The following is a 27584-nucleotide window of genomic DNA, read 5'->3' as shown; positions in this document are numbered from 1 at the left end:
AGTGTGTCCCAGGCAGACCTCAAACTTCCTATGCAGCCAACAATGTCCTTGAGCTTTTGGTCTGTCCCTTCTCTCCCTGGATTAACACAGTGCTAGGGACCAAACTCAGGGACACCACCAAGTGGGCAACACAAGCGGCCCCAGCCTGCTCTTCTGCACTTGCGTTTTTGTTTGTATTTTCCTCATCTTCCCAGGCAGACCCGAGGCATGAGACCAAACGACGTGGGCCACAGAAGGTGGGCAAAGCTCTGAGAGACGGCCGGTGAACAAGCTGTGCCACGTGCACTCACTGAAAAGAGAGAGAGGGACTGGGAGAAGGCTGGGTGGGGAGAGCGCTGGCCTGCAGTCCCACACTCCGGTCACAGGCTCCAGGCCAGCCTGAGGTACACAGTGAGACCCTGTCTTGAGTTAATACTGGTAACAAATATCAGGACAGTGGTACACAGCCCTCACCTCAGCAGTCTGGAGAGGAGCACAAGTCAAGGCCAGCCTGAGCTGCACGCAACGAATGCCTCTCTCAAAACTTTGAAGAGGTGGGGGAAAGGCTCGGCAGCAGAGAGTAAGACCCTGTCTCAAAAGAAAACAACAGTGGGCTGGAGAGATGGCTCAGCGCTTAAGAGCGATGGCTGCTCTCCCGGAGGTCCCAAGTTCAATTCCCGGCATGGACATGGTGGCTCACCACCATCTACAGTGGGATCTGATGCCCTCTTCTGGCCTGCAGATGTATATGCAGACAGAGCACCCACACACGTAAGTAAGTAGAAGCTTTTAACATGGAAAAACACAGAAAAACACAGCCAGTACAGTGATGCAAAGGTAAGGGGGTCAGGGGCTCACAGGGCTAGAGGCCAGCCTGGGCTACACGAGACCCTGGCTCAAGAGACAATAACAAGACAGAGCAAGTATCACGTGTCCCATCGTGCTGCTGACACTCAGGCGATCTACCAGTGTTCCAACTGGACCTGTCCCAGCATCCCCTCCAGGACAGGTGGGGTTGGCAAGAGGTTGAACTCCCAGGCTGGAAGCAGGTGACCAGCTGGGCACAGAATAGCCACGGCTAACAAAAAGAGGTGTGTGGAGCTGACATAAGCAGAGGCTGAACCCTGTGTGGCAACACCAGTGTTGTGTAACAGGGTTTGGAGGACACACGGGAAGTAGGAGAGCACACAGGAGTCTACTGTCTCCTCCCGTCACTGCAAAGGAACCACAGCTAGCGCTAGATGAACTCAAGAGTTACCCACAAACTGGCAAGGGCAAAGCACGACCGGATCTTCCCAGGGGTCTCTGATGTGACGGACTCTACAACATGACTGTGCTGACCTCTCGGCTTCTGAGCCTGGCCCTCCCGTTTATTCTGGACAGGGAACGAGAAGCCTGTGCAGACCCAAGGAGGAGCCTATCTTTCCGCTGCAGAGGCCCTGGTGGCTCCCATCTCAAACAGCTTTCCCAGCCTTGAGTGCTGAGGGATGCTCCGACCCTCACCCCACCAGCTCTGGTCCTATCCTGCTCACGGGCCTCCTCGACCTGCCTCTCATGTACCAGATGGACGCAGCCTGCTGACCTGTCCGGCCCTTCCCTGTGGATGCACAGCCTCCTCTGCACAAAGTCACCAGACTCCAGGCCGCAGAGGTGGCTCAGTGAGCCACGATGCTGGCCTAAAAACCCACCTAGAGGAAGGAAAGAAGTGACTCCTGCACTTTGTCCTCTGACCTCTACAGATGTACACATGTGCAGCGATGCACACACCCAATAAACATAGCTTAAAAAAAAAAAAAAAAAAGGTTCAGCCGGGCAGTGGTGGCGCACGCCTTTAATCCCAGCACTCGGGAGGCAGAGCCAGGCGGATCTCTGTGAGTTCCAGGCTAGCCTGGGCTAGACAGTGAGTTCCAGGACAGCCAGGGGATGCAGAAAAAAAACTGTTTGGGGGAAGGGAGAAGAGTCACCAGTGGGGCTGGATTGCTCAGTGGTTAACAGCACTTACTGCTCTTGCAGAGGATCCATATAGCTCACAACCATCATCCCTAACTACAGTTCTAGGTAATCCAGTGCCGCCTTCTAATCTCCAAGGCACCAGACACTCAGCTGGTTTGTGTACATGCACACAGTATGACACTCACATACACAAAATAAATCTTTTAGAAATTGGGGTGGGGGTTGAGACAGGGCTTCTCTGTGTAGCCCTGGCTGTCCTGGAACTCGCTCTGTAGACCAGGCTGGCCTTGAACTCGGAGATCCGCCCGCCTCTGCCTCCCGAGTGCTGGGATTAAAGGTGTGCGCCACCACACTCAGTTTAAATTTTTCAAAAAGTAACCAGACTTCATATTTAATTAAAAAGCTGACCGCACCACTTCCCGGCTAGACCCCCCACTCCCCTCGCTCTACCGCACTCATGGCTGACTGCCTGATGGTACAGGACCAACTTTCTGAGCCTGACAGAGACGCTGGCGTCTCACGTAGCCCAGGCCGACCTTAAACTTGCTATGTAGCAGAGGACCTGGAACTTCTCATCCTCCCAAGTAGTGAAATGACAGCACTGTGCCCAACCTGTGTGGTGACCGGGCTCGAACCCAGGGCTTGGAGTGTGCTAGGCAAGCTCTCCTCCACCCTGCAACAAGCCCAGCCTCCAGATGTGAATATGCTCATTTGTGCTGCCCCCTGCTGTACAGACACAGGACTACAGTACCAACTTACTGAAAGCACTTAACACACACTTGTGGAAATAAGTGAATGAGTGAACAAATGATGCTACGCTTGATTTTAGCCAAAATGCCGAGAAGTGATAAATGAACCACTCCAGGCATCAACTTCTACACCTGTCTCCAGGTGTAGATAGGGCCTCTAGTTGCCTCCCATATTTTCTTTTACATTTAAAACTTTTTATGTATACGGGTATCCGTGTGCGTGTATGTCTGTGCACCACACACCTGGTGCCCTCAGAGGCCAGAAAGGGCATCTGATTCCTTGGAGCTGCGGTGACAAAAGGTGACACACGTGGGTGCTCTTACCCACTGAGCACCTTCCAGCTGCGCGCTCGTTTATTTAATGGATGTGGGTGGGGGTGCACGCACGCCATGTGATGCTAGTTCTCCCCTTCCCCCAGGTGGGGTCCAATGACTGAACTCAGGCTGTCAGGCTTGGCTCCGAATACCCCTTACCCACTCGGGAGCCTCTTAGAACTCCCCAGGTCACATCCCAGAGAAAATGCATGCTCTTCCCAAGCTGCTTCCACTCTGGGTTCCCTAGTTCCGTCACAGCCACATTCTACTTCAGTCCTTGCCATACAGTCCTGTGCCTCACCTGTCTGGCTCGCTAGCTCTCCAAGTCCGTCTCTGGTCTTTTGTTCCCACCGAGCGCTCTTACAGAACTGAACGTCATTTTGCAGAGTGTGGGGGATGTCACCTGATCATAAGCAAGGCCTGAGGAATCCCTGTCCCACAATGAAATCGCCAGTCCCTCCCTTTGTATCAACTCCTACATGTTGACAGAGCACTTCTGCAGACATTATGTCACCAGGTTTTTACAACCACCCCAGCCTTGGGTGTCTCTATTCTCAATGGGTACGTTTAGAGAACTGGAAAACATTTGCCTGAGGTCGGCGTGAGTAAGAGGGAGAGCTAGGACTTGAATCCAGATCCCCAAACTAAATGGTAAGCAACCTGGCTCTCACACAGCTTAAAAGACGGGCTCTCAGTTGCATAATTTCGCTGAGCCTCAGTTTCTTTATCTGTAAAATGGGGATAATGACAGTTTGTAGGTCATGGGGTTTTACAAGGGCTGAATGAATCAAGCCATGTGAGGTGTGTAGGCTGCTGACTGGCAGGTTATAATGGTGAATAACATTAGTTTTCATTAACAGTCTCTTATTAGGGGTTTAAGAGACACTTAAACACCTAAAATTGGTTAAGAAAATGTCATGGATCTATGTTGGTTTGTTTGTTTAAACTTCTCTATAATCTTCAAAGGGCTCTGTGAGCCAGAACTACTGAGCAAAGAGGCCACGGATACATTCAGTATGAGAGACAGTCTGGTAAGTCTTGTCCCCTCCAACGTCCTTCACCTAATACCCCTCGACTCAGAACGGGGGAATGTGGCCAACACCGAGGAAAGTGCGAGCTGGGCACAGTGGTTGTGGTGGTGACTGGGGGCTGTGGCTCAGCAGTGCATATGGAAACAAAACAGGCTGGCAACGTGGTCAAAAGCACCAACACTCAATGTGGGCTATCTCAGCACCGTCACCCACCAGTGGTCACAAAGGCAGGACAGCAGGACACTTGGATAAAACACTTGGGCCACCACACAAGTACCAATGGGCAGGTGCTTAAAAGCATCTGATTCTCTTTTCCCACCAATTTTGTAAAGATTTATTTTTATCAGCGGGTGGTGGTGGCTCACACTAATCCCAGCACTCAGGAGGAAGGTGCTAGAGAGATGGTTCCGAGGTTGAGAGTGCAAACTACTCTCCCAGAGGACTGAGTTCCGTTCTTAGCACGCACTGATGACTTACAACAGCCTATAAGTCCAGCTCCCGAGGATCTGAAGCTGCTGGCCTCTGGGGGCATACCCTCCTTCCATACACATCTTAAAAAACGATAAAAATATATCTTGTTTTGTTTTGTCTTCAAGATAGGGTTTCTCTGTGTAACAGCCCTAGCTGTCCTGGAACTCACTCTGTAGACCAGGCTGGCCTCAAACTCACAGAGATCCACCTGCTTCTGCCTCCCGAGTGCTGGGATTAAAGGCACTTAATCCCTCGCCTTTAAAGGCCACGCAGGGTCAGAAACAGACTCTTAGGCCTAACTTTACTGTGTCTTAATTCCAGGACCTGAGAAGCAGTGGGAGGGGGGGAGTGTTAGGAGTTCCCACAGTGAGCCTATCTAAAAAAAAAAAGTCACACATGCCCCACACCAGGCCCCAAGAAAAAGAAAAGGTCTCCAAACGTGCAGAACTGTGTTTAGCTTCAGTTACAACATTATAAAACATACTCAAAGGCCAGGTCTGGGGGTCCACTTGGGGGATCACAATGAGACGATTATGAATTTCAGGCTGGGGGTAAGAACCAGGACCCACACAGTAGGAGAAAAATGACTCCCACAAGTTGTCCTCTGACCTCCACATGCACGATGCCACAGGACTTGTGTGCCCATACACATGTGCACAAAAGAAACTAAAGTAAAAATTTTAAAAGGTGGTCAGAAACAATTAAAAAACAAAATACAGTCAGAAACAAGTCAGCCAGGCTGGGGACATGGCATCTTGTCTGGCCTGCACAAGGCCTTCAGTTCAAACCTCAGTACTGTGTGTGTGTGTGTGTGTGTGTGTGTGTGTGTGTGTGTGTGTGTGTATACTGTAAGTCAAATAAAAGGAAGGCAAACAGAGGCCAGGCATGATGGTATCTACCTGGAATTCCTCCATTCCAGATGGACAGAAAATCAGGAGTTCAAGACACCAGCTTCAATTTAAGAAAATGAAAGAAAGTCAGGCGGTGGTGGCTCTCGCCTTTAATCCCTGCAGTCGGGAGGCAGAAGCAGGCAGATCTCTGTGAGTTCGAAGCCAGCCTGGTCTACGGAGTGAGCTTCAGGACAGCCCAGACTGTGTAGAGAGACCCTTCCTCAAAAACAAAACAAAAAACAAACCAACCAACCCAGAAAGGCCAGTCAACTGGATACTTCCAGTCCCGTCTCACATCTGTCGCATTCATTCACTAACTTTGTGGCGCTAGGGATGGAACCCAGGGTCTCAGACGGTCCAGGCCTGTGATGCGAATTACTTATTTTTGAGACAGGTTCTAAGTTGTTCAGGCTGGCCTTGAACTTGTGACACCCTCCTGCCTCAACCTCCCAAGCAACAGGGATTACAGGCCTCGGCCATCAGCTCCTCCAAGTCTGCCCTCTTTAGAATGAAACTGATTTATGTCGAAACCCTTCATGGCTCACCTGGTCCCGAGGACACAAGAAACATAATCCTGACTGACACTGTCCCAGCTGAGGCCCAGAGGTAGAATCAACCTACTCAGGTGCACCCACTGACTCCTGCTCATCTCTGGGCTTAGACTCTTCTCTCCTCTGCCGAGGGGGCCACTGGGATTTCAACTTGCTCGTTTTGCAGGCAAGTGAGCCGAGCAGCACTATCTCTAGCACAGAAGGGAACTCAACATTCAGGCAACTGGCTCGGGAACGTGAGCCCGGAAACTCACAGCCCCGGGACGAGGAGATGGGAAAGAGCAGCAGCAGCATCACCTGTAGGACCACAGAGATGGTCTTCTCGCCTGCCTTAGCTGCCCGCCACTTCCGGTAAGTGTCCGCCTTGAGGAGGTTTTCTGCACAATGGGTCTGCAGACAAGAGCAGAAAAGTGGAGGTTCGTTAAATAAAGCTTATTTGAAAAAAATAAAATAATTTGCCGGGCGGTGGTGGCGCGCGTCTTTAATCCCAGCACTGGGGAGGCAGAGGCAGGAAGATCTCTGAGTTCGAGGCCAGCCTGGTCTACAGAGTGAGTTCCAGGACAGACAGGGCTACACAGAGAAACCCTGTCTAAAAAAAGAAAGAAAAAAAGACAAATAAACAAATAGTGAAAATAAAATAACAGTAATTTTCGAAAAGCTAGCCGGCTCTCCACGCTTACACCCTGCCCCGAGTTTTCCCCTCTAGAAGTAGCCCAGGGCCCCCCTTTTCCCTTCCTTCTCTGGGAGCTCCACAGTGGCCCCAAACTTCCCAAACTGCCCATCTCTCCCCGATGCACGTCCAGCCTCCACCCCGCAGCCCCCCTCAGAATGCCACCAAGTTCCCCTTGGCACTTCCCAAGTCCTCAGTCTCCCCGAGAAAGCCCCCGTGTCTTCCCGCCGCTCCAACGTCAGCCCCTCACCGAGTCCTGGCTGCTGCAGGACACGACGTGGCGGAGGCTGATCTCCGGCATGTCCACACCCGTGGACGTCCGTCCTACGACCCACAGAGTGAAGGAGAAGGGTTCCAGCAGCAGCGGCAGCAGCAGCAGCAGCAGGGGCCCGGGAGGAGGTAAGGGGGAGGAAGCGCGCCCTGTACCGGACTCAGTGCGCAAGCGCGCCAGGCTCGGGCCTTTCAAACCGCGGCGCGCCGCCGCGCACGTCGACACTGCGCATGCTCGGTTGGACCTCGCCAGAGCGAGGCACCGGGTCACCTTAGCAACAAGCGGTCCCTCCGTCCCCGCCTCTCTCTGACCCCGCCACTCTCAGGCCGGGCTTCCCGATGACGTGGGGACTCGGCTTTCTGGGAGCCTAGCAACAGGAGCGGCCTCGGTGATTGGGTCCTACGTGAAATCTGCCCTGCTCATTGGGCCGTGCGGTTACCAACCAAACCCGAGCTTTGGAAATGCAAAGGCTTGCCGAGTTTCCCCGAGCCTGCATCCTGCTTGCAATACGATCCCTTCCACCTGTTGTTGCGGACACGCTCTGTTCCCCTTCTCCCTCCAGACACACACACACGCGCGCGCACACACACACACACACACACACACGGCAGACAGACGCGCGCGCGCACACACACACTCACACAGGAGCGCACACAGACAGACAGACGTGCGCGCACGCACATAGAGACAGACAGACAGATGATAGACGGAGATCTCAGATCTTTCTTAGCCCTTGGCCTGAGACCAAAGAGAGGAAGAAAAATCTTAAACACAAAACATGTTCCCATGCCGGGCGGTGGTGGCGCACGCCTTTAATCCCAGCACTCCGGAGGCAGAGGCAGGCGGATCTCTGTGAGTTCGAGGCCAGCCTGGTCTACAGAGTGAGTTCCAGCAAAACTACACAGAGAAACCCTGTCTCAAAAAACCAAAAAAAAAAAAAAAAAAGAAAGAAAGAAAAAGAAAAACAATATGCACCGTATACAGGCACTCACGCTAGCAGGCTCCCACAAATGCCTTGGCTTCCCAACGCTCTGTGAGCGTATCTCTCCATCCTAGCCCATTTCTGGCCGCTGACAGGCTCTCTTCTGTTCAGTCCCCTCAAGACCCAGGGGCACATCCCTGGGCGGGGTTGGAGCTGGACACAGCTCAAATACAGAAGAGTGAGTTGAGTGTGAGGCAGGCACACGAAAGGGAAAGGAAAAGTTGACAAGGTGCCCAACCCCCGCAGGACGGGCCTAGACATGCTGGGCACTCCCAGGTTAGGATCCAACCCACGCTGGATACCTCCTTGGGAAAAAGGGAAGAGGGGGTGCCAGTCTCCGAACTTGCTCTGCACCCGCAGGGAATCAAGTGGCCCAACTCCAACCTTAAGCTTTGTGAACAAAAAAACGGGGGGCGGGACATAAGTGACCTTCTGGGTCCAGGTGGAAGAAGACACGGAATCTAGAGACCTTAGGTCCTGGTGCAGGAAGGGGTGGCGTCCAAGATGTTCAGTTCTCTTGTGGATGCTGGCTCCATGGCTCCAACCCGGAGGCTGTGGAGGACTGCCGTGGGTTCTGACCTCAGCTATTTCTCACCCCAGGGTGAAGGTGGGACCAGACCCGCCCTTCCCCAGCTTCCTATAAGGGCCGAGGACCTGGGACTACAGGTTCACACACCATGAGGCTGTCTAGAAGACACGGGACCTTTCTGCTGGCTTTCACACTGCTCTGCACCCTCTGGGGTCTTGGTAAGTGACAAAGGGACCCTGCCTCCTTCCTGGTATCTCAGAGGGCATTGAGCAAGGTCCTCAAGAGAGAGAAAGAGAGAGAGAGAGAGAGATCCTGAGAAATCAGATTCATGAAGGATGCGGCAGAGTAAGGAGGACAAAACCTGGGTCTGAGAAAGCTTGATGGGCCCTAGGAAGGGCCTCAAAACATGGCATCTGAGTTCTGGGAAATCAGATGAAAGCTTGATTATCAAGAGAAAATCTTTAAAATGTAACTAATTAGTAAGGAGAGAGGTGTCCTTTCTTTCTGGACTTGGAGGAATTCAGGTCTCCTAAGCCAGCTTCACTGTCCCTGGGACCCAGGTGGCTGGGTTCCTCCTCTATCAGGACCGAGGAATTCATGTCAGTGATCTGTCTAGACCTCACTCTCCCGCTTTGCCTTAGGACACAGACCTCAGAGTCAGCTACCCCTGCCTGAGCTACCAGACTTCTGTGGTACCTACAGGGAGGCGAGTTCCACACCCCAAGAACCAGCCGGACCTGAAATTTTACAAAAGCTCTGTAGAAAACTCTGCCACGACCCCTCCCTGCCTCTGAGCTTGCTCAGAGGACCCTGGCGTCCCAAGTCCCCAAGCCTTGTAATTATTAAGTAAAACAGGCTCTGTGGTGGAGTCGTTTCCCGCCCTGGAAGCCACTTCGCTGGCATCGCCACCGCTTCCTCGTCAGAGTCTCAGAGTCGGAGCAATTCCCGGGACAGTCCTCGGGGCTCCACCCATGAAAAACCAGGAAGACCCTAGCCCCTCCCCCAAAGTCATCCCTCCTGTGAGCTCCAGAGCCCACGTCCTGGTCTGAAGACTATCCCAGCCATGACCACACACCCTGCTCTCTGCTCTCCTTGCTGCAGGGTGCCCTCTAATCTGTGAGGTGTGCAAAGGCTCGGGGCACACTTGCAGCGGGAAAATGAAGACCTGTGAAGCCGGCAAAGACGCATGCGTGGTTCTCGTGGGCGAGTCCAGCACAAGTAGGAGGGTGTGGCTTCAGCCAAGAGGGTGGGAAGGGATGGGTACCTTTATGGTAGAAGATACCACCCTGTAGGTGGGAGATGGTTACAGTGAGTTGTGGGAGGAATGTGGTGTGCTGGAAAAAACGCTATGGTCAGAGCAGTCAAGAGCACTGGTTGCTCCTGCAGAGGACCTCTGTTCAATTCCCAGCACCCACATGGTGGCTCACAATGGTCTGCAACTAAAGTCCCAGGAGATCAGACGCCCTCTTCTGGCCCCCACCGGCACTGCATACTTGTGGTGCACATACCTACATGTAGGCTAAATATCCATACAAATAAAATAAAATGGGGAAGGGGAGGGGAGCTGGGTGAGGAAAAGATGAGAGGACAGGGAGCCTAGCAGGAGGGAAAGTCTTCTTTTCAAAACTGTTGTTATTTGTAATTATGTGTATGGAGGGGAGGCATTATGCAAGTAAGTGCAGTACTTGCGGAGGTGGGAAGAGAAGGTCAGATCCTTGGAGCAAAAGTTACAGGCAGTGTGAGGCACTGATGATGTGAGATGAACTTGGGTCTTCATGCTCTTAACTCAAGAGCCATCTCTCCAGCACAAGGGAAGGGCAGAATGGAGGGCAGGGCAGGAGCCTGGGGAGCAGGAGGGAGATGGTGTTAGGGTCGGGGGAAACAGAAAAGGAGGGACCTGACTGGAAGAGGACTGTAACTCTGAGGGTTGGAGCAAATCCGTCCGGAGAAAGCAGGGATGTCGGAAAGGGGTGAGGAGCAGGAGGATGATATTCAGGAGTCTGAGGCTAGCCTGGGCTATATAACAAGATCCTGACTTGAAAACAGACAAAAAACAAAAAACAAAACAAAAAAAAAAAACAAGAGGAGGAGGGAGGAGGGTGGGGGGTAGGAGGAGAGAAAGAGAGAGGCTGAGGGGAGGAGGGAGGAGAAGATATGGAGAGGGAGAGGAGGGAGGAGGGAGGGAGAGGTAGAGGGGAGGAGGGAGGGGAAGATATGGAGAGGGAGAGGGAGAGGAGGGAGGGGGAGGGGAGAGAAGAGGATGGGGAGGCCCAGGAGTACATCGGGAGAGGGGAATCTGGGCCTAAATCAAAGACAGCACCCCAGACCTCAGATGAGGAGATGGAGAGCAATGGGGTGGGTGTTCTTTCTCAGTGGAGAGAGAGCATGAGGACAGGGGGCGGGGTGATTTCCAGCCAGGAGGGGCACTGAAGGCTGGAACCAGTGAAGGTCATGTTGCTTTTCCATGATCTCTTTCAACATTAAAAAAGTGTGTGTGTGTGTGTGTGTGTGTGTGTGTGTGTGTGTGTGTGTGTGTAGGTCAGAGAACAACCTGTAGAATCAATCCTCTTTCCACCATGTGGGTCTCAGAGATAGAACTCGGGCTGCGAGGCGTGGAGACTTGGTGGCAAGCACCTTTGCCTATTGGGCCATGTTGACAGCCCGTCTGTGAGGGCAGGACAGTACCTATAGAGACAGCAGGTGTGAAAGGAAGGCAGGATTGATCAACTTCATCCAACCCACTCAGCCGGTGTTAGGTGAAGGTGACCAGGAAGAATGAGGGATTTGAGTCCTGTAAGCCAGAATGGAGGCCAGTGCCTTGGGTTTTATTGGGAGACTCCATGGTGTGTGGGGGATGATATTATGATGAAGGTGAATTTTTCATTTTGGTTTTTTTGAGACAGGGTTTCTCTGTGTAGTTTTGGTGCCTGTCCTGGATCCCGCTCTGTAGACCAGGCTGGCCTCGAACTCACAGAGATCTGCCTGGCTCTGCCTCCCAAGTGCTAGGATTAAAGGTGTGCGCCACCACCGCCCGGCAATGAAGGCAAATTTTAAAAAAGAAATAAAAAGGAAAGGAAAGGACATGACGGCTCCTGAGTATGCTGGAGGAGAAAGTTCACTGTAGATAAAAGGGAGAGCATAGTGAGAGTCAGAGACATCTGGGAGAGTCCTGAGTGGACATGACCAGACTGAGCTGGGCCATGTGGGAGAGGGGGAGGGGAAGGAAGAGGGGAGAGAGGCGAACCAGGTGCAGCAGCCCGGAGGCCAGAGGTCCAAAAGGGACGGGGTAACCCAGATGTCTGGACTATATAGGGAAAAGCCTCTGGGGGAAGGGCAGCCAAGCCGCTGGGCTGGAGAGTTCAGGGTAGAGGGTGGGATATGCCAGCCATAGCCTGTAACAGGCAGGGACTGAGGGATGCTGGGAGAACCTGGAGGCCAGGTCCCTTTGATATGTTAAATAGTCACCTCAGCCATTTGTCCTGGGTTTAACAGAACTTGGGGGGAAAGGAGAGACAGAGACACAGGGGTAGCCTGAGGCGGCTTGGGAAGAACTTGTGTCCACAGCACAGGGGACTGGGTGGAATGGGTAAAGGAACTGGGTCACAAGCAGGGGGGCAACTGCAAGCCGCTGTATACTGGGCAGATTGTGAATATGGCCTTTCTGGGCTGCTATGGGGAGACGGCTCAGCAGGTAGAGACCCTGGTGTGGGGGACCCGAGTTTGCTGCCTGATCCCACAGGTGGCAGAAAAGAACTGACTGCAGGGAGCCAGCCTGGCCTCTTACCACACTCATTGGGGGCACGTGTGCACACATATACATGTGTATACATATACATGTACATATAAAACAAAAATTTTATGAAATTTGGTAGGTATGTATAAGCTATGGTGCTAGTCATAGAGGACTGTCATAGAAATGAAAAACAAAATTACATATTGTCATCATTTGGTTCATTGTTTCCCATATTTCTCTACTTCCTCCCTTACTTTCTTTTTTTTTGGGGGGGGGGTTCGAGACAGGGTTTTTCTGTGTAGCTCTGGCTGTCTTTGAACTCTGTAGACCAGGCTGTAGACTCACAGAGATCAGCCTGCCTCTGCCTGCCAAGTGCTGGGATTAAAGGCGTGGGCCGTCACTGCCTGGCCCTCCCTTCCATCTTCTGGAAGAATTTCATGTCTTCCGTTAGTTCGTTCACCAACCCAGCTGAGCTCTAGTTCAAACGCTCCATCCTTAACTCCATCATGTACTATGCAAACTACTTTTTGCAACTTAACTACGTCACGGCAGGCCATTTCTTTCACTTGAAGCTCTTCTAATTCTGTCTCTGTGGCTTGCCCGGTTTTACCAGTGGCAAAGCCTCAGTCACCACGGGAAACACCTCATGGGTCAATCACACAGAGCTGTGGGCCTTGATGCGTTCCGTAAGACCCTACCGGGAAACTTCAGCCCAAAGTCCCAGCTGCACTACAACGTGTGTAAGCCTGCACACAGCCACTCTGTCAGCGAGATGTTTTAGAGGAATGTTACAGCCAACGTAGCCTCTCAAGTTGGAAGATTCTTCTCTTGCTGTGTCTGCCAACAAACCTGCTGCCGCCTGTCAATCAACGTGAAAAGGGCATTGTTTGGTTTTTTGTTTGTTTGTTTGTTTGTTTGTTTTCAAGACAGGGTTTCTCTGTGTAACTTTGGAGCCTGTCCTGGATCTCACTCTGTAGACCAGGCTGGCCTCGAACTCACGAAGATCCGCCTGCCTCTGCCTCCCAAGTGCTGGGATTAATGGCGTCTGCCACCACCACCACTCCGCCTGAGAAGGGCATTTTTGTGGAACCTTCTCCACAGAGTTTACAGAGGACTAGCTTTCCTACCCCAAAGACAACACCATCTTTACATCTCCTTCCTACTGTTCCCACAGTCTTCATGGCATTCTCAACTCAGGAAACTCTTCCGCTTGGAGAGAATGAAGAGGTTGATGGTCATACCCAGTACCAGTGGAATGCATGGTGCCGACCAGGAGGCCGAGGAGCACTTCCAGGCCTGAAGCCACACACACACACACACACACACACACACACACACACACACACACTTTATTTTTTAAAAAAGTACTTATTTTAGGCAGTGGTGCACACCTTTAATCCCAGCACTCGGGAGGCAGAGGCAAGTGGGTCTCTGAGTTCTAGGCCAGCCTGCTCTCCAGAGCGAGTTCCAGGGAAGCCAGGGCTACATAGTGAGACCCCATCTCAAAAATGTTATTTTATATGTAGGTGTATATAGGTCTGTTTGTATGTGCATGTGGGTGCCCAAGGAGGCCAGAAGAGGGCGACAGATGCCTGGAACTACAGTTGTAGATTGTTGTAAGCGCCCAGATGTGGGTGCAGGGAACCAAACTTGGGTCCTCTAGAAGAGCAGCAAGTGTTCTTAAGCCACGAGCCATCTCTCCAGCCCTAGTGGTTTTATTTTCGTGTGTGTGTGTGTGTGTGTGTGTGTGTGTGTGTGTGTGTGTGTAAAGAGTCCCTGTTAGAGAGTGGTGAGATAAGGAGGTAAGAGGAGGGAGTGATTGATTCCTGTCCTGTCTCCGCAGAGGGCCGGAAGTCAGTGAGCACCTTCAAGGCCTGCATGAAGTTCAGAGACTGCTACTCAGGCTTCGTATCCACCACCATGAGTCCCAATGACTACATGGTGTCCAACGCCCACTGTTGTCAGAGTGACGGCTGCAACCGCGGCTCGGTGCCCCGTAAGTGCGGCCCCAACCCACTTCAGCAGGCCTGCCCCTGTGACATCTGCGGGGCCTCCGTTTCCTGACCTGCAAACTCCGCCAACCAACCCCGTGCTCCCCAGGTGCCGAGGATGTGGGGGGTAACAGTTCTTCCAACCTGCTTTATACCCTGTCTTCATTCACAGCTCCGCCGAACAATCGAACCGAGAACGGCCTGATGTGCCCCTCCTGCATTGCGCCCTTCCAGGAGACATGTCCCGGAACCCAGGCAGCCCGCTGCGTGGGCCCGGAGACACACTGCATCTATTTTGCTGGCAATGTGCAGGCTGGTGAGCTGCTGCATAGACTTTGATGGGGCGGGGTGTGCGTGCGTGCGTGCGTGCGTGCGTGCGTGCGTGCGTGCGTGCGTGCGTGCGTGAAATAGAGGTCCACACTTCCCCATTATGGGCGATGAGGGGCAGTTCCAGAGCACTGGACGATGAAATGATGGGGCAGGGCGGGGAAGTGTGTGTGTGTGTGTGTGTGTGTGTGTGTGTGTGTGTGTGTGTGTGTGTGTGTGTGTGTGTGTGTGTGTGAGCACTGGACGATGAAATGATGGGGCAGGGCGGGGAAGTGTGTGTGTGTGTGTGTGTGTGTGTGTGTGTGTGTGTGTGTGTGTGTGTGTGTGTGTAATAGAGGTCCACACTTCCCCACTATGGGCGATGAGGGGCAGTTCCAGAGCACTGGACGATGAAATGATGGGGCAGGGCGGGGATGTGTGTGTTAGACTCCTGGGTCGGGAAGAAGCTGACTCCGTTCTGAAATGCCGTCACAGGTATTATCAACACAAAATTTGCCACGAGGGGCTGTGCTACCGAGAGCGCCTGCCATACCAAGACTGGAGCGGAAGTGCCTTCGGCCTCCTACCTCTACTTCCTGCGCCGGGCCGACTGCCTTCCAGCCCCCTACCCCCCTGGCAGGGGTGAGTGAAGAGCTAAGGGGTGTGTGCCTTGAGGTCCCCATTTGTCCTCAGCCTACAGCTCTCCAGGCGCCTGTGAATTAAAACATGAACAGAGCAAACCTCAGTCCTTGTGACCAGATGCATCTTGGGAAGGTGGGTGTAAACAGTACGGGTCCTGACGTTCCCCTCGGACCCAGTTCAAAGGCTGAGGATGATCGTGAGTTCAGGACCAGCCTGAATTCAGGTTGCACAGCCAGACCCTGTCTCAAAAACAAACAGAAAAAGGAACCAGGCTGTGGTGGCGCAAACCTTTAATCCCAGCAATGGGGAGCACTAGGGAGGCAGAGGCAGGTGGATCTCTGCGAGTTTGAAGCCAGCCTGGTCTACAAAGTGAGTTCCAGAACAGTCAGAAAGCCACACAGTGAGACTGGGGTGAGGGTGGGGAGGCAGGTCAGCCTGGGCTACGTGAGAACCTACCCTTTTAAAAAGAAAAAGGAGTGGCCAGGTGGTGGTGGCGCACACCTTTAGTACCAGCACTCGGGAGGCAGAGGCAGGCGGATCTCTGTGAATTCGAGGCCAGCCCGGGCTACGGAGTGAATTCCAGGACAGGCTCCAAAGCTACAGACAGAGAAACCCTGTCTCAAAAAACCAAAAAAGGGAGTGGAGAGATGGCACAGTGGTTAGGAGCACTGGCTGCTCTTCCAGAGGACCCCGGGTTCAATTCCCAGCCCCCACGTGGCAGCTCACAACTGTCTGTAATTCCAGTTCCAGGGCTTCTAACACCCTCACACAGACACACATGAAGGTAAAACACCAAAGAACATAAAATAAAGATAAATAATTATTAAAAAAAAAAAAGAGAGCCGGGCGGTGGTGGCGCACGCCTTTAATCCCAGCACTCGGGAGGCAGAGGCAGGCGGATCTTTGTGAGTTCGAGGCCAGCCTGGGCTACCAAGTGAGTTCCAGGAAAGGCGCAAAGCTACACAGAGAAACCCTGTCTCGAAAAACCAAGAAAAAAAAAAAAAAAAATGAAAAAAAAAAAAAAAAAAAAAAAAAAAAAAAAAAAGAGAAAGAAAGAAAAAGGAAGAAGGAAACAAGCAAGTAGCCCTTGCTTTCTATTAAGGGGTACCATGCCAATCTCCCACACTAAGTATTTTATATTTTATTTTATTTACTTATTTATTTTTGATTTTTTAAGACAGGGTTTCTCTGTGTAGCTTTGTGCCTTTCCTGGAACTCGCTTTGTAGACCAGGCTGGCCTCAAACTCACAGAGATCCACCTGGCTCTGCCTCCCAAGTGCTGGGATTAAAGGCGTGCGCCACCACCGCCGGGCCATATTTTATATTTTATAATCATGCTATGATCACAGTCCCATGAAGTTGATTTGTTGTTTTGCTGTTATTGTTTGAGATGGTCTCAAAAGTAGTGCAGTCTAGCCTCAAACTCAAGGCACACTCTCTGTCTCATGATCTAGAATGCTGGGATTACAGCTGTGAACAACCCCGCCCAGTTGCAATTGATATTATCCCACTTTACAGGTGGGAAAACTGAGGCAGATTGTGGATGGCACTCGCCTTGAGTCGAACAGCTAGGATAGGTGAGAAGCCTTATTTGAACCCTGGTCTGTCACGCACTCCAAAGGCCTTGGTCACCTCTTTTGACTCGACTCTGTGTCTCACCTCAGTTTTCATGTCTCTGACGGGTGGCTATTAATAGTGAGAACCTCAGGGTTGTCTTATGATGGAAAATGCTACTTGCAAAGCACTTAGAGCCGTGGGTGCCACCTCTAAAGGAAGGAGGGCTCTGCAGACACTATGTTTCAGTAAATACTAATCAGTGTGATGGCTGCCACTTACAGGGTGGCCATTAGTCCGCAGGTGCTAGCGCTGGCACCCACTGGAGCAGGCTACAGTTATGCTACAGTATCAACTTCCTAATCTCAGGGGCTGAAAACAACAAAGGTGTATGAGTCAGCCAGGGCTGCAGCAACACCACGTAACAAACCAGCCCCAAACGAAGACTTAAGACAACAAGCATTCTCGTTTCTAAGGGCGTGTAGGTTGGCTGGGACGGCTCTCCTTCTAGCTGGTTTGATCTAGAACTGGCTCCTCCATGAACTTCCGCAACTCCTCTGCGTCAGTGGCTCCCTGGCAGATGTTCTCACAACTGAAAGCCAAGTGCATATAAGGTGGTTGTTGTTGTTGTTGAAATAAGCACTAGAAGCACTCCATTGACTAAGGTGAGTCACAAGGTCAAAGCCAACATCAACACGGGTGTCTCACTGGGAGGGAGGGGTGTGTATGTGCTGAATGAGCACCCATTCACAAAAGGCTGGTGCTTTCCTTCGCTCTACAAGTTTAGCATAATCCAAAGCGGGGTTTCAGCTCCTCCCAGGCATGGATCAGCCCATTTCTTTGCCAAAGGGAAGAACCTAGAAATGCCTCCCCTGAATGATGAAACACTGTGTGACCCAGAAGTGACTCAACGCTCTCAGCTCCGTGGATGGAGCTGGTCACATGGCCACACCTCACCAGTAGACTGCTTCCCCAGTCAGAAGGCTGAGAGCTAGGTATTTCAGAACCAGCGAGGATGACACACCCCTCCCCCCACCTTTGAGAGGCAGACTCTCATCTGCTTCACGGGTCTACAAAGAGGCACTAGCATTCTCATCCTGGCTCTCAGGAGGTGGGTCTTGAGGCTCACAGGGAGATGCCAATTTGAAGATCACATAGCTTAAATGTAACAGAGCTTGAGATTTTAGCAGGGCTTGGTAGAGTACACCTTTAAACGCAACGCTTGGGAGACTGAGGCAGGAAGATAATGAACTTAAATATAGCCCAGGGAACATACCAAAAGCTTTGATCAATTTTGTGTCAATAGTGGGAATAGGCCTTGACTATGCTAGGAAGGTGATCTTACTACTGAACCACACCCCCAGCCCCTCACTGGGGGATTCTAGGCAGGGGCTCTACCACTGAGCCACACCCCAGCCCCTCACTGGGGGATTCTAGGCAAGTGCTCTACCACTGAGCCACACCCCAGCCCCTCACTGGGGGAGTCTAAGAAAACACATCGGCATTGTGCCTCTCAATGTGGCAGTGATGGCAGGGAGCCCAAGGACAGCCAGAGAGGAAGTCCAGTTCACGACACTTCAAGCCTCTGATTGCACCATGTTTGCTGTTGTCACCATGGCTGAAATCCAGTCAGGCCGAGAGAGCACATCCAAGTGTCCTCAGAGAGGCTGAACTTGGGAACAATGGGTCACGCTGGCTCCAGAGTTCAGTTGCTTGGCCATCACAGGCTCTTATAAATCACCAAGTTCACCAGGCAGTGGTGGCGCACGACTTTGATCCCAGCACTCGGGAGGCAGAGGCAGAGGCAGGTGGATCTCTGTGAGTTCGAGGCCAGCCTGGGCTACAGAGTGAGTTCTAGCCAGGGCTACACAGGGCTACACAGAGAAACCCTGTCTCAAAAACTCAAAAGAAAAGAAAAGTCAAGTTCAAGGCTGAAGAGATCGCTCAGGAGACGAAAGCACCTTTCCCAGCACAGACACGCACACAGATGCTTAAAATTAATAAATCAAACCGTTAACAAAAAGACACACATAATAGGATTTCTACTCTCTTTTATTCGTTTTTTCTGAAACACACCACAGGTTGACTAGACTGTTGGATTTGTCCCCTGTTCCAACAGACAGTCCCTTCATGAGCCAGAAATGTAGGGTTCTCCCCCGTGTTGAGGGTTATCTCATCCACTCATCAACTTTTGGAACCTGCTCTCTGAGAGAGCCACGGCCACAATCCACGGTACAGTTGCAGTTCCAGCCTGGAGGGCTGACATTTCCCAGAATCCCTGCCTCTAGGCTCTTCCAGACCGAGGTGCCTCATGGGAGCATCCTGTTAGCAGCCCACAAGGGAGGCTGAGCCTTTTCTATGTGTAGGCTTCCAGAGACGGGCCCCTCACTCAGCTTTACTTACACCCTGGAAAAGCCCAAAACCCTAACGAAAGATGTAGGTACCATATGTCGTAGCTTACACCTGTAATCCTAGAACCTCAGAGGCTGGGGCATGAGTTTGAGGCCAGTCTGAGCTACACGGTAAGACACCCTACCTCGGAAAAGACAAAAAAAAAAAAAAAAGGCAGCCATCCCTGCCTGTAACCCAGGACAGAAGAGTGACAGGACAATACCTGGGATCAAGAGTTTGAGACAGCCTGGACCCTCTAGTGACAAAAACACCAGCAACCCAGAATCGCTGCTATCTAAGTCTACGGAGCTGACCAGCCATGCAACGGCTACAACATGCTTCTTCTGATGTGTCATCTCGAGAAGAGACAGCAGCAAAGCAAAGCGCAGGGATGGGGATGCCGTGAGGCACCAGAGTAAGACACGTTAGAGCTGGGTACGGGGACACATGCCTGTGGTCCCAGCACCTGAGGTGGAGGCCGGAAGACCAGAGTTTCAAGGCCACCGCCAGCTACATACTGAGTTCAAGGCCAGCCTAGGCTGTGTCAAAATATCAGAAAATAAAACACAGAACCAGCGTGTTAGTGGGAGTGGGGCACTTCGCAGGAGTCACCGAAGGTGCCGGGTTGGCTGTCTGACCTTTACCAGGCCAAGGGGAGTAGGACCCAGGCATCTGTGTTCAAAGCCTCTCTGGAGGGATGGTGGTACATGTGAGCTGGGCATGTGTTCAAGCGTGTTCACGTGCCAGTGCGCATGCTCAGACACGTGCCTGTGTATACACAGCGAAATCTCAGCTACCTGCTGTGGCGGTGAATGCTGCTAACGGACAGTCTACACTCTCTGTCCCGATGTGGCTATGGAAGATTGTCTAGATTAGGTTATCTGAGCTCTACCTACTGTTTGAGGAACCATTCAATAGGCTGTGGTCCTGGGGTGAAGGAAAAGGAGGAACCGAACTGAGGACCAGTATTTCTCTCTCCGCTTCCCAAACGTGGCCTCACGGTGACCAGCTGCCTCACCTTCCTGCTGCGGTGACTCTCCCGCCACGGTGGACCGCATCTGTGAATAAGCTCCTCTCCCTCCAGTATTCTGTCCCACAACAAGGGACGCAACTAACACACCTTGCTAGAAGCCCTTTGCTGGTGACTTGCCCAGTATCCTCCTCAACTCTGCCCCTGGACCTTGTGCACAGACCCCCTATAATCCTGGAGTCACTGTCACATCTGTATTGTCATACACGGTGGCCACTAAGGGTCCGATAGGTGGCTAGTGCCGCTGAGAAACAGCAACCTCAGATTTTATTTGTATTTGATTCACTGACACAGGACAGGTTTGGAAAAACTAGAAAGCCAGGAGTTGGTGAAGGCTTGTGACCTCAGTGACCCAGGAGGTTGAGGGAGGAAGATCCCAAATTCAAGGCCTGTCTGGGATGGAGTGTGTTCAAGGCCAGTCCAGGCAACTTAGTGAGACCTTGTCTCAAAAAAGAGAAAAAAAGAAAGAAAGCAGGCTGAGAATGTAACTCAGTGGTAGAGCCCCTGGCTAGAATCCCCCAGTGAGGGGCTGGGAGTGTGACTCTGTGGTAGAGCCCCTGCCCAGAAATAATACCCACCCCAACGCTACCCCACCCCACCCCCCACCCCACGTCCCCAATGAAGAGCTAAGGACATAGTTCCAGTGAAGAGTGTTTGCCTTGAGTATGTGAGGCACTGGGTTCAAACCCCAGTTTTGGGGGGAACCTAATCGACACAACATGGGTATGTGAATTGAGTTCTCCACCTAGGAGGAATTCAAGTATTTCCAACTGGGTGTATCACGTGAGCTGAGGTGTGCTGAGGCGTAAGGAGCAATGGGCTCTCAGTGGAGACCATGCCAGGCAGCTCACTAAGAGCTAAGGGGAGCTGGGAGCTGGGGTTTAGGGCTGTAATCAAGCCCCGGGGAGGCTGAATGGGCTGGGGCAGGGAGAGAGAAGAGGCAGGGGCCACACCACCGGGAGTTCAAGGCCAGTCTAGACTGAATAGTGAGAGAGGGCATGAAGATGGTCTTAACCTTTTTTTTTTTTTAAGATCTATTTTATTGCCGGGCGGTGGTGGTGCACGCCTTTAATCCCAGCACTCGGGAGGCAGAGCCAGACGGATTTCTGAGTTCAGGCCAGCCTGGGCTACCAAGTGAGTTCCAGGAAAGGCGCAAAGCTGCACAGAGAAACCCTGTCTCAAAAAACCAAACCAAACAAAAAAGATCTATTTTATTTATTCAGTGTGCACTGGTGCTTTGCCTGTATATACTCTGTGTGAAGGAGTCAGATGCCCTGGAACTGGAGCTGCCATGTGGTTGCTGGGAATTGAACCAGGGTCCTCTGGAAGAGCAGCCAGTGCTCCTAACCGCTGAACCATCTCTCCAGCCCTGGTCTCAAACTTCTAATTCTATCTCCACCTCTCACATGCTGGGGTTACATGCACATGCTGCCATATCAGGTGCCCTCTTGACTTTCACAGGGGCACGCTCCATCAGTTAGATGGGGGTAGAAGCTAACAATGCAGCCCTCTTATGGTTCGAATCCCTTCATCTGACGGATGGACTTACACGACACTCATTCTGCTCCCCATTTTCTCTCCCACCAGGCGCTCGCCTCTCCCTAGCTTGTGTCTTTTTGTAACAAGATATTGACAGCCTGAATCCCAGGCCATGTGCCAATGATCAGTAAACTAAAATAATAAATACTAGGCACACACCGCGTGTCAGGCACTGCTCTGGGTGCTAGGGTACACCCAAGAAAAGGACAAACAAGGGGCAAGAGCCGACAAACGGGAGAATGAAAGAATGAATACATAAGCAAAGCCATTATTCTTTTCTTTTTTTCCCCTCGAGACAGGGTTTCTCTGTTGTTTTGGTGCCTGTCCTGGAGCTCGCTCTGTAGACCAGGCTGGCCTCGAACTCACAGAGATCCACCTGGCTCTGCCTCCTGAGTGCTGGGATTAAAGGTGTGCACCACCACCGCCCGGCCTGTAAACCCATTATTGATAGTAATGTTTACTACAAGGACCATCAAGTGGCCAGGATCAGTGTAAGCTACTTGGGGTCATCAGGAGGCTTCTGAAGGGGCCATTTCAGGGAGACCTGATGGATGAGGACCCAATCTGAAAAAAGGATGGGGAGGCAGAGCATTCCACAGAAAGACAGAAAATGCCCCAGTCCTGAGGTGGGACCCAAGCATCAGAAAGACAACTCAGGCTTGCTGGAGATGGGCTGGCAATGGGGAGAGGCGGGGACCAAGGCACACAGTGACTTGCTGTGTTGATGAGCCTCTGGCCTGCATCTCTGAGTCTGGTGTTCCCATCTACCAGGTCCTCCTTTTCTGCTTTTGACACTGAACAACTTTATGGTGGCACTTACCACCCAAACAAACCACAGCACTGTGGTTTCTGCCTCTGCCTCACTCCTGACACCTTCCCACAGCAGCGGACGCCTGCCCAGCTATCGTAGGAAACCCTGCCCACAGCAGCATCCTGTGTGGACCAGGTATCTTGGGGACATGGGCGGAGGCCATGCAGAGAAGTCTAGACCGCTACAGCAGGACCCTCCTGTCTTTCCAAAAAACCAGGACCACAACACTCCAAGGCCCAAGAGTTAAGGTCGTCACGACAGAAGAAACCAGTGATAAACTCAAGTGAACAGGAGCATGTATGCTGGAGACCCCAGTCACCCAGCACCTATAAAGTGGGGGTAGTCACACCCCTGCCCAGTAATGCACAGAGAGGCAGTTGCCAGGATCCCAGGACATCAGGAGCTCACCGAGGTATTTCTGAAGTATAGGTTTCTATTTCTCTATACCTCAAAGACCCAAAGCCCAGATTCTGGCCATCAGGAGACCACCATTCCCAGACCTCTTGTCCCTTCCCTTCAATCTTGTGGGGCAGTGTTCTCCACAACAAAGCCTTGGAGAGTAAATGGTGGATGATCCTCCACTCTCCATGTGACCAGGGGGTCTCCAGCAAGCCCCTGATCTCCACAGATTTCCCACCACCCAGGAATTGACAACCAATGTCCACAGAACCTTCTTAGGAACCAGCGTTTAAGATTCTCATTTGAAATGAAGGTCCCAAGTCCTCTTGGGTCGGTCCTGAAAACCTGTTCTTTCTGGGCAACTTACATCTCGTTTTTCCTTTGGGACTCAACACTCCAAGGGTTCTAACTCCCTATAGCACCGTCCACAGCCATAGGGCCACCCACAGTCAGGCAGGAACTGAGGCGGCCAGATCTAGGACCAGATGCCAGCTGGAGGCCAAAAGGCTCCCATTTCTAGGAGTCCAGCCCCCAACTCCCCTCCCTACATTACTGTCTGAATGTCAAACTAAGGGTGCTCAGACCCTACTCCCTCAGAACCCAGGAAATCGGGTGACTGTGAAGTCGCAGGTTTCAACCAGAAGTCAGTCTCCTTCAAGTCCCCGGGTTTGAGTACCACCCCTCACCCCTCAATCTCAGAAGCTGTGGGGCCAGAAACCAAGTCACCAGACATTCCAGCCCCCACCACACCCCTCACTGGTTGGGCTCTGGGGGTCCCAGCACCGCCTCAGCATCAGCCAGCATCTCATCCAGGGCCTGCAGCAGTACACCGTGAGCTGCACGGTAACCCAGGCCACCCGTCGCCGCTGCGCCACCTGCGGGCCATAGGAAGGAGAGCGCACCCAGCGCCGCGCCTCCCGCGGTGCCCTCGCCAGCCCAGGATCCCAGTCTGGCCTCCACCTCGGCGCGTGTCACCGGGCCCGGGAAGCGCGTGCGCGCGGCCAGCACTCCAGGAGCAAGGCCCAGGGCACGCTCCCGGCGTGCCACTGCCGCTGGTTCGAGGCCTAGCGCGCGCCGCCATTCAGCCAGCTGTCCCCGGAGAAGTGCCACATCGCAAGCCCAGCCCAATCCTGGTACTGGGGCGGCCGCCGCCGCCAGGCTGGCCAGCAGGGCTGGCCTCCACGCCCCTGCCCGTAGCGCCGCTGCCTTCCTCCGCGCTGCGCGGGGACTTGCGGGTGGCAGCGCCAGCAGCAGCGCCCCGGCCTGAGCCGCAGGCAGTGCGCGCTGAAGCCAGGTTCCCAGCCCCGGGAGACCACCGGGCCGCAGAGGGAACACGGGCGGAGGCACCTCCTCCAGTACCTCCCACGGCTCGTCCTCCGGACTCCGAGCAGCCGTGGGCCCCGAGTCCCCGGAGCCACGGTTTTCTTTGCCTTCGCTGCGGGCATCCCCTGAGCTCCCGCCGCTTGCTTTCTCGAGCTTCTCAGCCTTTTCTTCTTCCAGAGCCTCGGGTGGATCCTCGCCCTGGCCGTCCGTGCGCACGCCGACCAGTGGAGCATCTGGTGACACCAATGAGCGGACCTGGGCCCAGGTCTCTTCGGTGGGAGCCCCAGGGGTGACAAGGATCAGGGCGTCGTAATGGGTTGGGTGAGGGGTGGTGGCAGGGGATGTGGCGGTGGGGCCCAGGGGAACGGTCCAGAGCACCACGTTAGGGCGCTCTGGAGCCGGATAAGGGGTGGGCCCAGTGGGTTCCGAAGCAGGCGCAGCCCCTGGGTCGCCAGGATCCAGTCCCAATAGCATGTCTAGTACAAGGCCTACGTTGGTAGTGCCGGCCACCGCCAGGTCCAGTCGCGCGCTGCCCAGGCGCTCAAGGCCAGCGCGCACCCACGACAGCGCCGCCTCCAGGCCACCGGTTTCGAAGGCCTCGCGCACAGCTTCCAGCTCTGCTGCGCCCAGCACCTCGAAGCCATCCTGGGCAGGTGGCAGGAACCTGCGGGTGGGGGAGGGAGAGTAGGAAAGGTCAAAGGCAGAAGAGTTTTAAAAGCAGGAAAAGCACGGGCGGTGGTGGCTCACACCTTTAATCCCAGCACACGGGAGGCAGAGCCAGGCGGGTCTCTGTGAGTTCAAGGCCAGCCTGGGCTACAGAGTGAGATCCAGGACAGGCACCAAAACTACACAGGGAAACCCTGTCTCGAAAAACCAAAACCAAAAACCTAATCAACTAACCAACCAACCAAGCAAACAAACAAACAAACAAAAAAAAAACAAAAAAAAAAAAAAAAAAAAAAAGAAAGAAAAAGAAAAACGAAAAAGAAAGAAAAAAAAAGAAACCAGGTGGGACGGAACCATAAAGTTAAGGGAGGGTCTTAGGGCTACCCAGAGGTCTGGATACTGCAGGGCAGGTTTCCAACAGACCCTAAAATGAGGACCCTGTTATGACTTCCCCAGATACAGCCCTCAGGACCAGGACTTTTCCAAATATGTGCTGGGCAGGAGAAGTTTTCTAGGGGGTGGTGGCAACTGCCTTGTGGCCTATGGCGCCCCCAAAGGCTTTTTTTTTTTTTTTCCCTAAGGGTGGATGTTAGGAAGGGCATGTGAGGGGAGAAATCTCATCTAGCACTGGCGGGGCAGGTAAGGTTAATAAATGAGAAGTGGCTCTCAGACGGATGCATAAATTGAGGTAGCTGGCAGCTGGGGAGGGGTGGATTTAGCAGAGGGGACTGGGGAATGGAAGAGCGGGGCGAGCGACGGAAACAGAGCTCCTTAAGGGTTTGGTGCTGGGGCGGGGGTAGGGGTGGGGCGGCTGGGAGGAGTACGGGAGTGCTGGAGCATCTTCGGGGGAAATCATCGAGGAATCGCAAATGTCACAGAGAAATGGAGTCCGGAATTTTGCCTGTAGATACTATTTGCGTGTGTCTGGGCCTCTTCTCAAATCTCACCAGAGAGGAGGCTTGTGATGTCAGAGAGCTTGCACGAGATAAGACCTTTGTGGCCGGCCCTCCGGTTGACCCTTGGCGGGTGCAAGCTTTAAATAACAGAAAAGGGTCCAAAAAAAAAAGCACCCATTTATGGTGGAACCTCCCTGATCTCAAAATCTGTGCTCATGGGCGGGTGGGGGTTGGGGGATCTAGGGTAGGGTATGGAAGGATAGACAGCCAATAAAGTCTTGTCTCCAGCTCTCTAGGAACAGGGCTCGAGAACCTTAAAGAGCACGGTGGCTGAGCTGGGTCTAAGCTAAAGGCATCAGGCCACCCCACCCAGCGCGCATGTCTCCTCACCTCTGCAGCGCCTCCGCCTGGGTCCGCAGCACCACCCGCAGGCGCTCTAGCTCCTCGCCGCAGTCACTGCTGCTGCCATTGGCCGGCAGCACAAAGAGAGGCGCAGCTCCTAACCCAGCACTCTTCAGCAAGGCCGCAGTCTGATCCCGGGCCTGATCTGCATTCTGGGAGTCTCCAGGACGCAGATTCCGTACTGCCAGCAGCGGGGTCCCTCCGGCCAGGGCGGCCCGCGCTGCCTCTCCCAGAGCTGGGGTCAAGGGCTCCTCGGTCCCCTCAGGTCCTGGTAGCACCAATACCAGCAAGTTGGCCTCCGCCGCCCAGGGCCCCGGAGCTGCGGGTGGGCAGCTCAGCTCGCCCAGGAAGAGGCCTGGAGCCGCCGCTCTCAGACTGGGGACTCCAGAATCCGGCCGTCCTTCAGGAATCTCGACCATGTCTACATTCTTGTCGCATAACGCGGCGATCAGCGCGGACTTTCCCGAGCCCGGAGGCCCCAGGAATAAGGCAGTCACGTCACCCTGCGGCAGAGGCATTGCTGGAAAGCAAGATGTGGGGAAAGACATGGGTCAGGGAACACGCAAGACTTTTTGTTTGCTTCTTTTTTTAAGGCGGGGTCTCACCGTGTAGTCCTGGCTGGTCTGGAACTCAGAGAACCTCTGCCTCCCAGAACGCTGATAATAAAGGCATGCGCTACCACACCCGACAACACCCTTTTCTAGCTGCCCCACTGTAAATCCAGATTTCAGTCCTCCAGCCTGTCCTCCACTTCCATTCTCCAGTGTCACCCTGTAAGACCTAGAAACCCAACGCCCATGACCGATTCCCTGAAGAGCGAGGCGTCTGTCCATTCTCCACCCGAATGCATTTCTCTATTTCCAAAACTCAGAAATCTGACTGCCAATCTCTCGGAGACTCGAGGATGACCCTCCCTCTCCCGGTTCCAAATCACCAACCGAGCAAAGTGTAGACGCGCGGGGAGAGAGCAGCGGGAGCCCCGCCCCTTAAGACGAGCTGCTGGAGGCCAAAGGGGTTGAAGCGTCAGGATTCAGAGACATCCAGACGCCTTCGGTAGCTCTATCCTGACGTCTTTCCTTCCAAGACCGGGTGTGTCTTGGAGTGCCGCCGCGAAGAGACAAAGTTCTTGGCAGCACTCAACACCGGGGGCGCTCTCTTCTTCCTAGCTAAGACTCTGGGCAGAGGCACAATGTAGCCCAAGCGCGTGCGCAGAAAGCTTAGTGGTGGTATTCCCACCACGACCAGCGACCAAAACGCCTGCGCAGTAATTTAGGCTTGTACGGCAAAGGGAACCAGAAGCGATGCGCCCGCGCAGAAAGCCTCGCGTTGTACGGAACGCAGTCCAACGTCATCATCAAGCAACTCGGTACAGGGAAGGACCTCTCCACCTGCTAGTCCCAGGACCTGCCTGGCGTGACTGTACTAATGCCGGACTGCAACCTTGAACCTGGCTCGGAGACACGCGTGGGGCATCAGGCCCGGAGATCACTAGAGTCTGGAGACTGGGAAG

At 53.2% G+C, this 27584-nt stretch overlaps 3 protein-coding genes across 6 annotated transcripts in view; 1 reads left to right on the top strand and 2 right to left on the bottom strand.

The window, feature by feature from the left end:
* Xrcc1 (X-ray repair cross complementing 1) overlaps positions 1-14420 on the bottom strand; it is a 35848-nt gene extending 21428 nt beyond the window's left edge. The window contains exons 1-2 of one of the 2 annotated variants that reach the window (XM_076573434.1): positions 14264-14420; positions 6237-6329 (exon numbers count right to left, since the gene is read on the bottom strand). In XM_076573434.1, coding sequence (XP_076429549.1) covers positions 6237-6329; positions 14264-14281 — 111 coding nt within the window. In that variant the 5' untranslated portion in view covers positions 14282-14420. Of the gene's footprint in view, positions 1-6236; positions 6330-6859; positions 7131-14263 lie in introns of those variants that run through there. The other variant, XM_006993249.4, reaches the window with a different exon arrangement.
* Positions 8381-15166, top strand: Pinlyp (phospholipase A2 inhibitor and LY6/PLAUR domain containing). Its single transcript, XM_006993251.3, has 5 exons — positions 8381-8609; positions 9493-9609; positions 13968-14120; positions 14288-14431; positions 14917-15166. Exons 1-5 carry the CDS (start codon positions 8540-8542, stop codon positions 15069-15071), a joined length of 639 nt encoding a protein of 212 aa, XP_006993313.1. The 5' UTR covers positions 8381-8539; the 3' UTR covers positions 15072-15166.
* A 6072-nt stretch (positions 15167-21238) lies between these two features.
* Irgq (immunity related GTPase Q) lies at positions 21239-27317 on the bottom strand. Of its 3 annotated transcripts, none has more exons than XM_006993252.4 (3): positions 27013-27317; positions 26063-26594; positions 21239-24774 (listed from the first exon to the last, which is right to left on the bottom strand). In XM_006993252.4, the coding sequence occupies exons 2-3, from the start codon at positions 26590-26592 to the stop codon at positions 23541-23543; spliced, it is 1764 nt and encodes a 587-aa protein (XP_006993314.1). In that variant the 5' UTR covers positions 26593-26594; positions 27013-27317; the 3' UTR covers positions 21239-23540. The 3 variants fall into 3 exon arrangements, with proteins under 3 accessions (XP_006993314.1, XP_015842272.1, XP_076429521.1); XM_015986786.3 differs by lacking the exon at positions 27013-27317 and adding an exon at positions 26680-26845; XM_076573406.1 differs by lacking the exon at positions 27013-27317 and having other exon boundaries at positions 26063-26673.
* Between the last annotated feature and the right edge of the window lie 267 nt (positions 27318-27584).

This window comes from Peromyscus maniculatus, chromosome 1 (assembly GCF_049852395.1).
Source record: "Peromyscus maniculatus bairdii isolate BWxNUB_F1_BW_parent chromosome 1, HU_Pman_BW_mat_3.1, whole genome shotgun sequence".
In the NCBI taxonomy this organism is placed as follows: domain Eukaryota; kingdom Metazoa; phylum Chordata; class Mammalia; order Rodentia; family Cricetidae; genus Peromyscus; species Peromyscus maniculatus.
Note: the sequence above shows the minus strand (reverse complement) of the source record. Positions and strands in the feature narration are given on the sequence as shown.

What these genes read in the sequence shown, in the direction of transcription:
- Pinlyp (XM_006993251.3), top strand. Translation starts at nt 8,540, where the DNA reads ATGAGGCTGTCTAGAAGACACGGGACCTTTCTGCTGGCTTTCACACTG. An exon ending in CTGCACCCTCTGGGGTCTTG is followed by an intron (nt 8,610 to 9,492) that starts GTAAGTGACAAA and finishes TCCTTGCTGCAG; the next exon opens with GGTGCCCTCTAATCTGTGAG. An exon ending in TGCTGGCAATGTGCAGGCTG is followed by an intron (nt 14,432 to 14,916) that starts GTGAGCTGCTGC and finishes ATGCCGTCACAG; the next exon opens with GTATTATCAACACAAAATTT.
- Irgq (XM_076573406.1), bottom strand. Translation starts at nt 26,622, where the DNA reads ATGTCTTTCCCCACATCTTGCTTTCCAGCAATGCCTCTGCCGCAGGGT. An exon ending in CAGGCGGAGGCGCTGCAGAG is followed by an intron (nt 24,775 to 26,062) that starts GTGAGGAGACAT and finishes CCCCACCCGCAG; the next exon opens with GTTCCTGCCACCTGCCCAGG.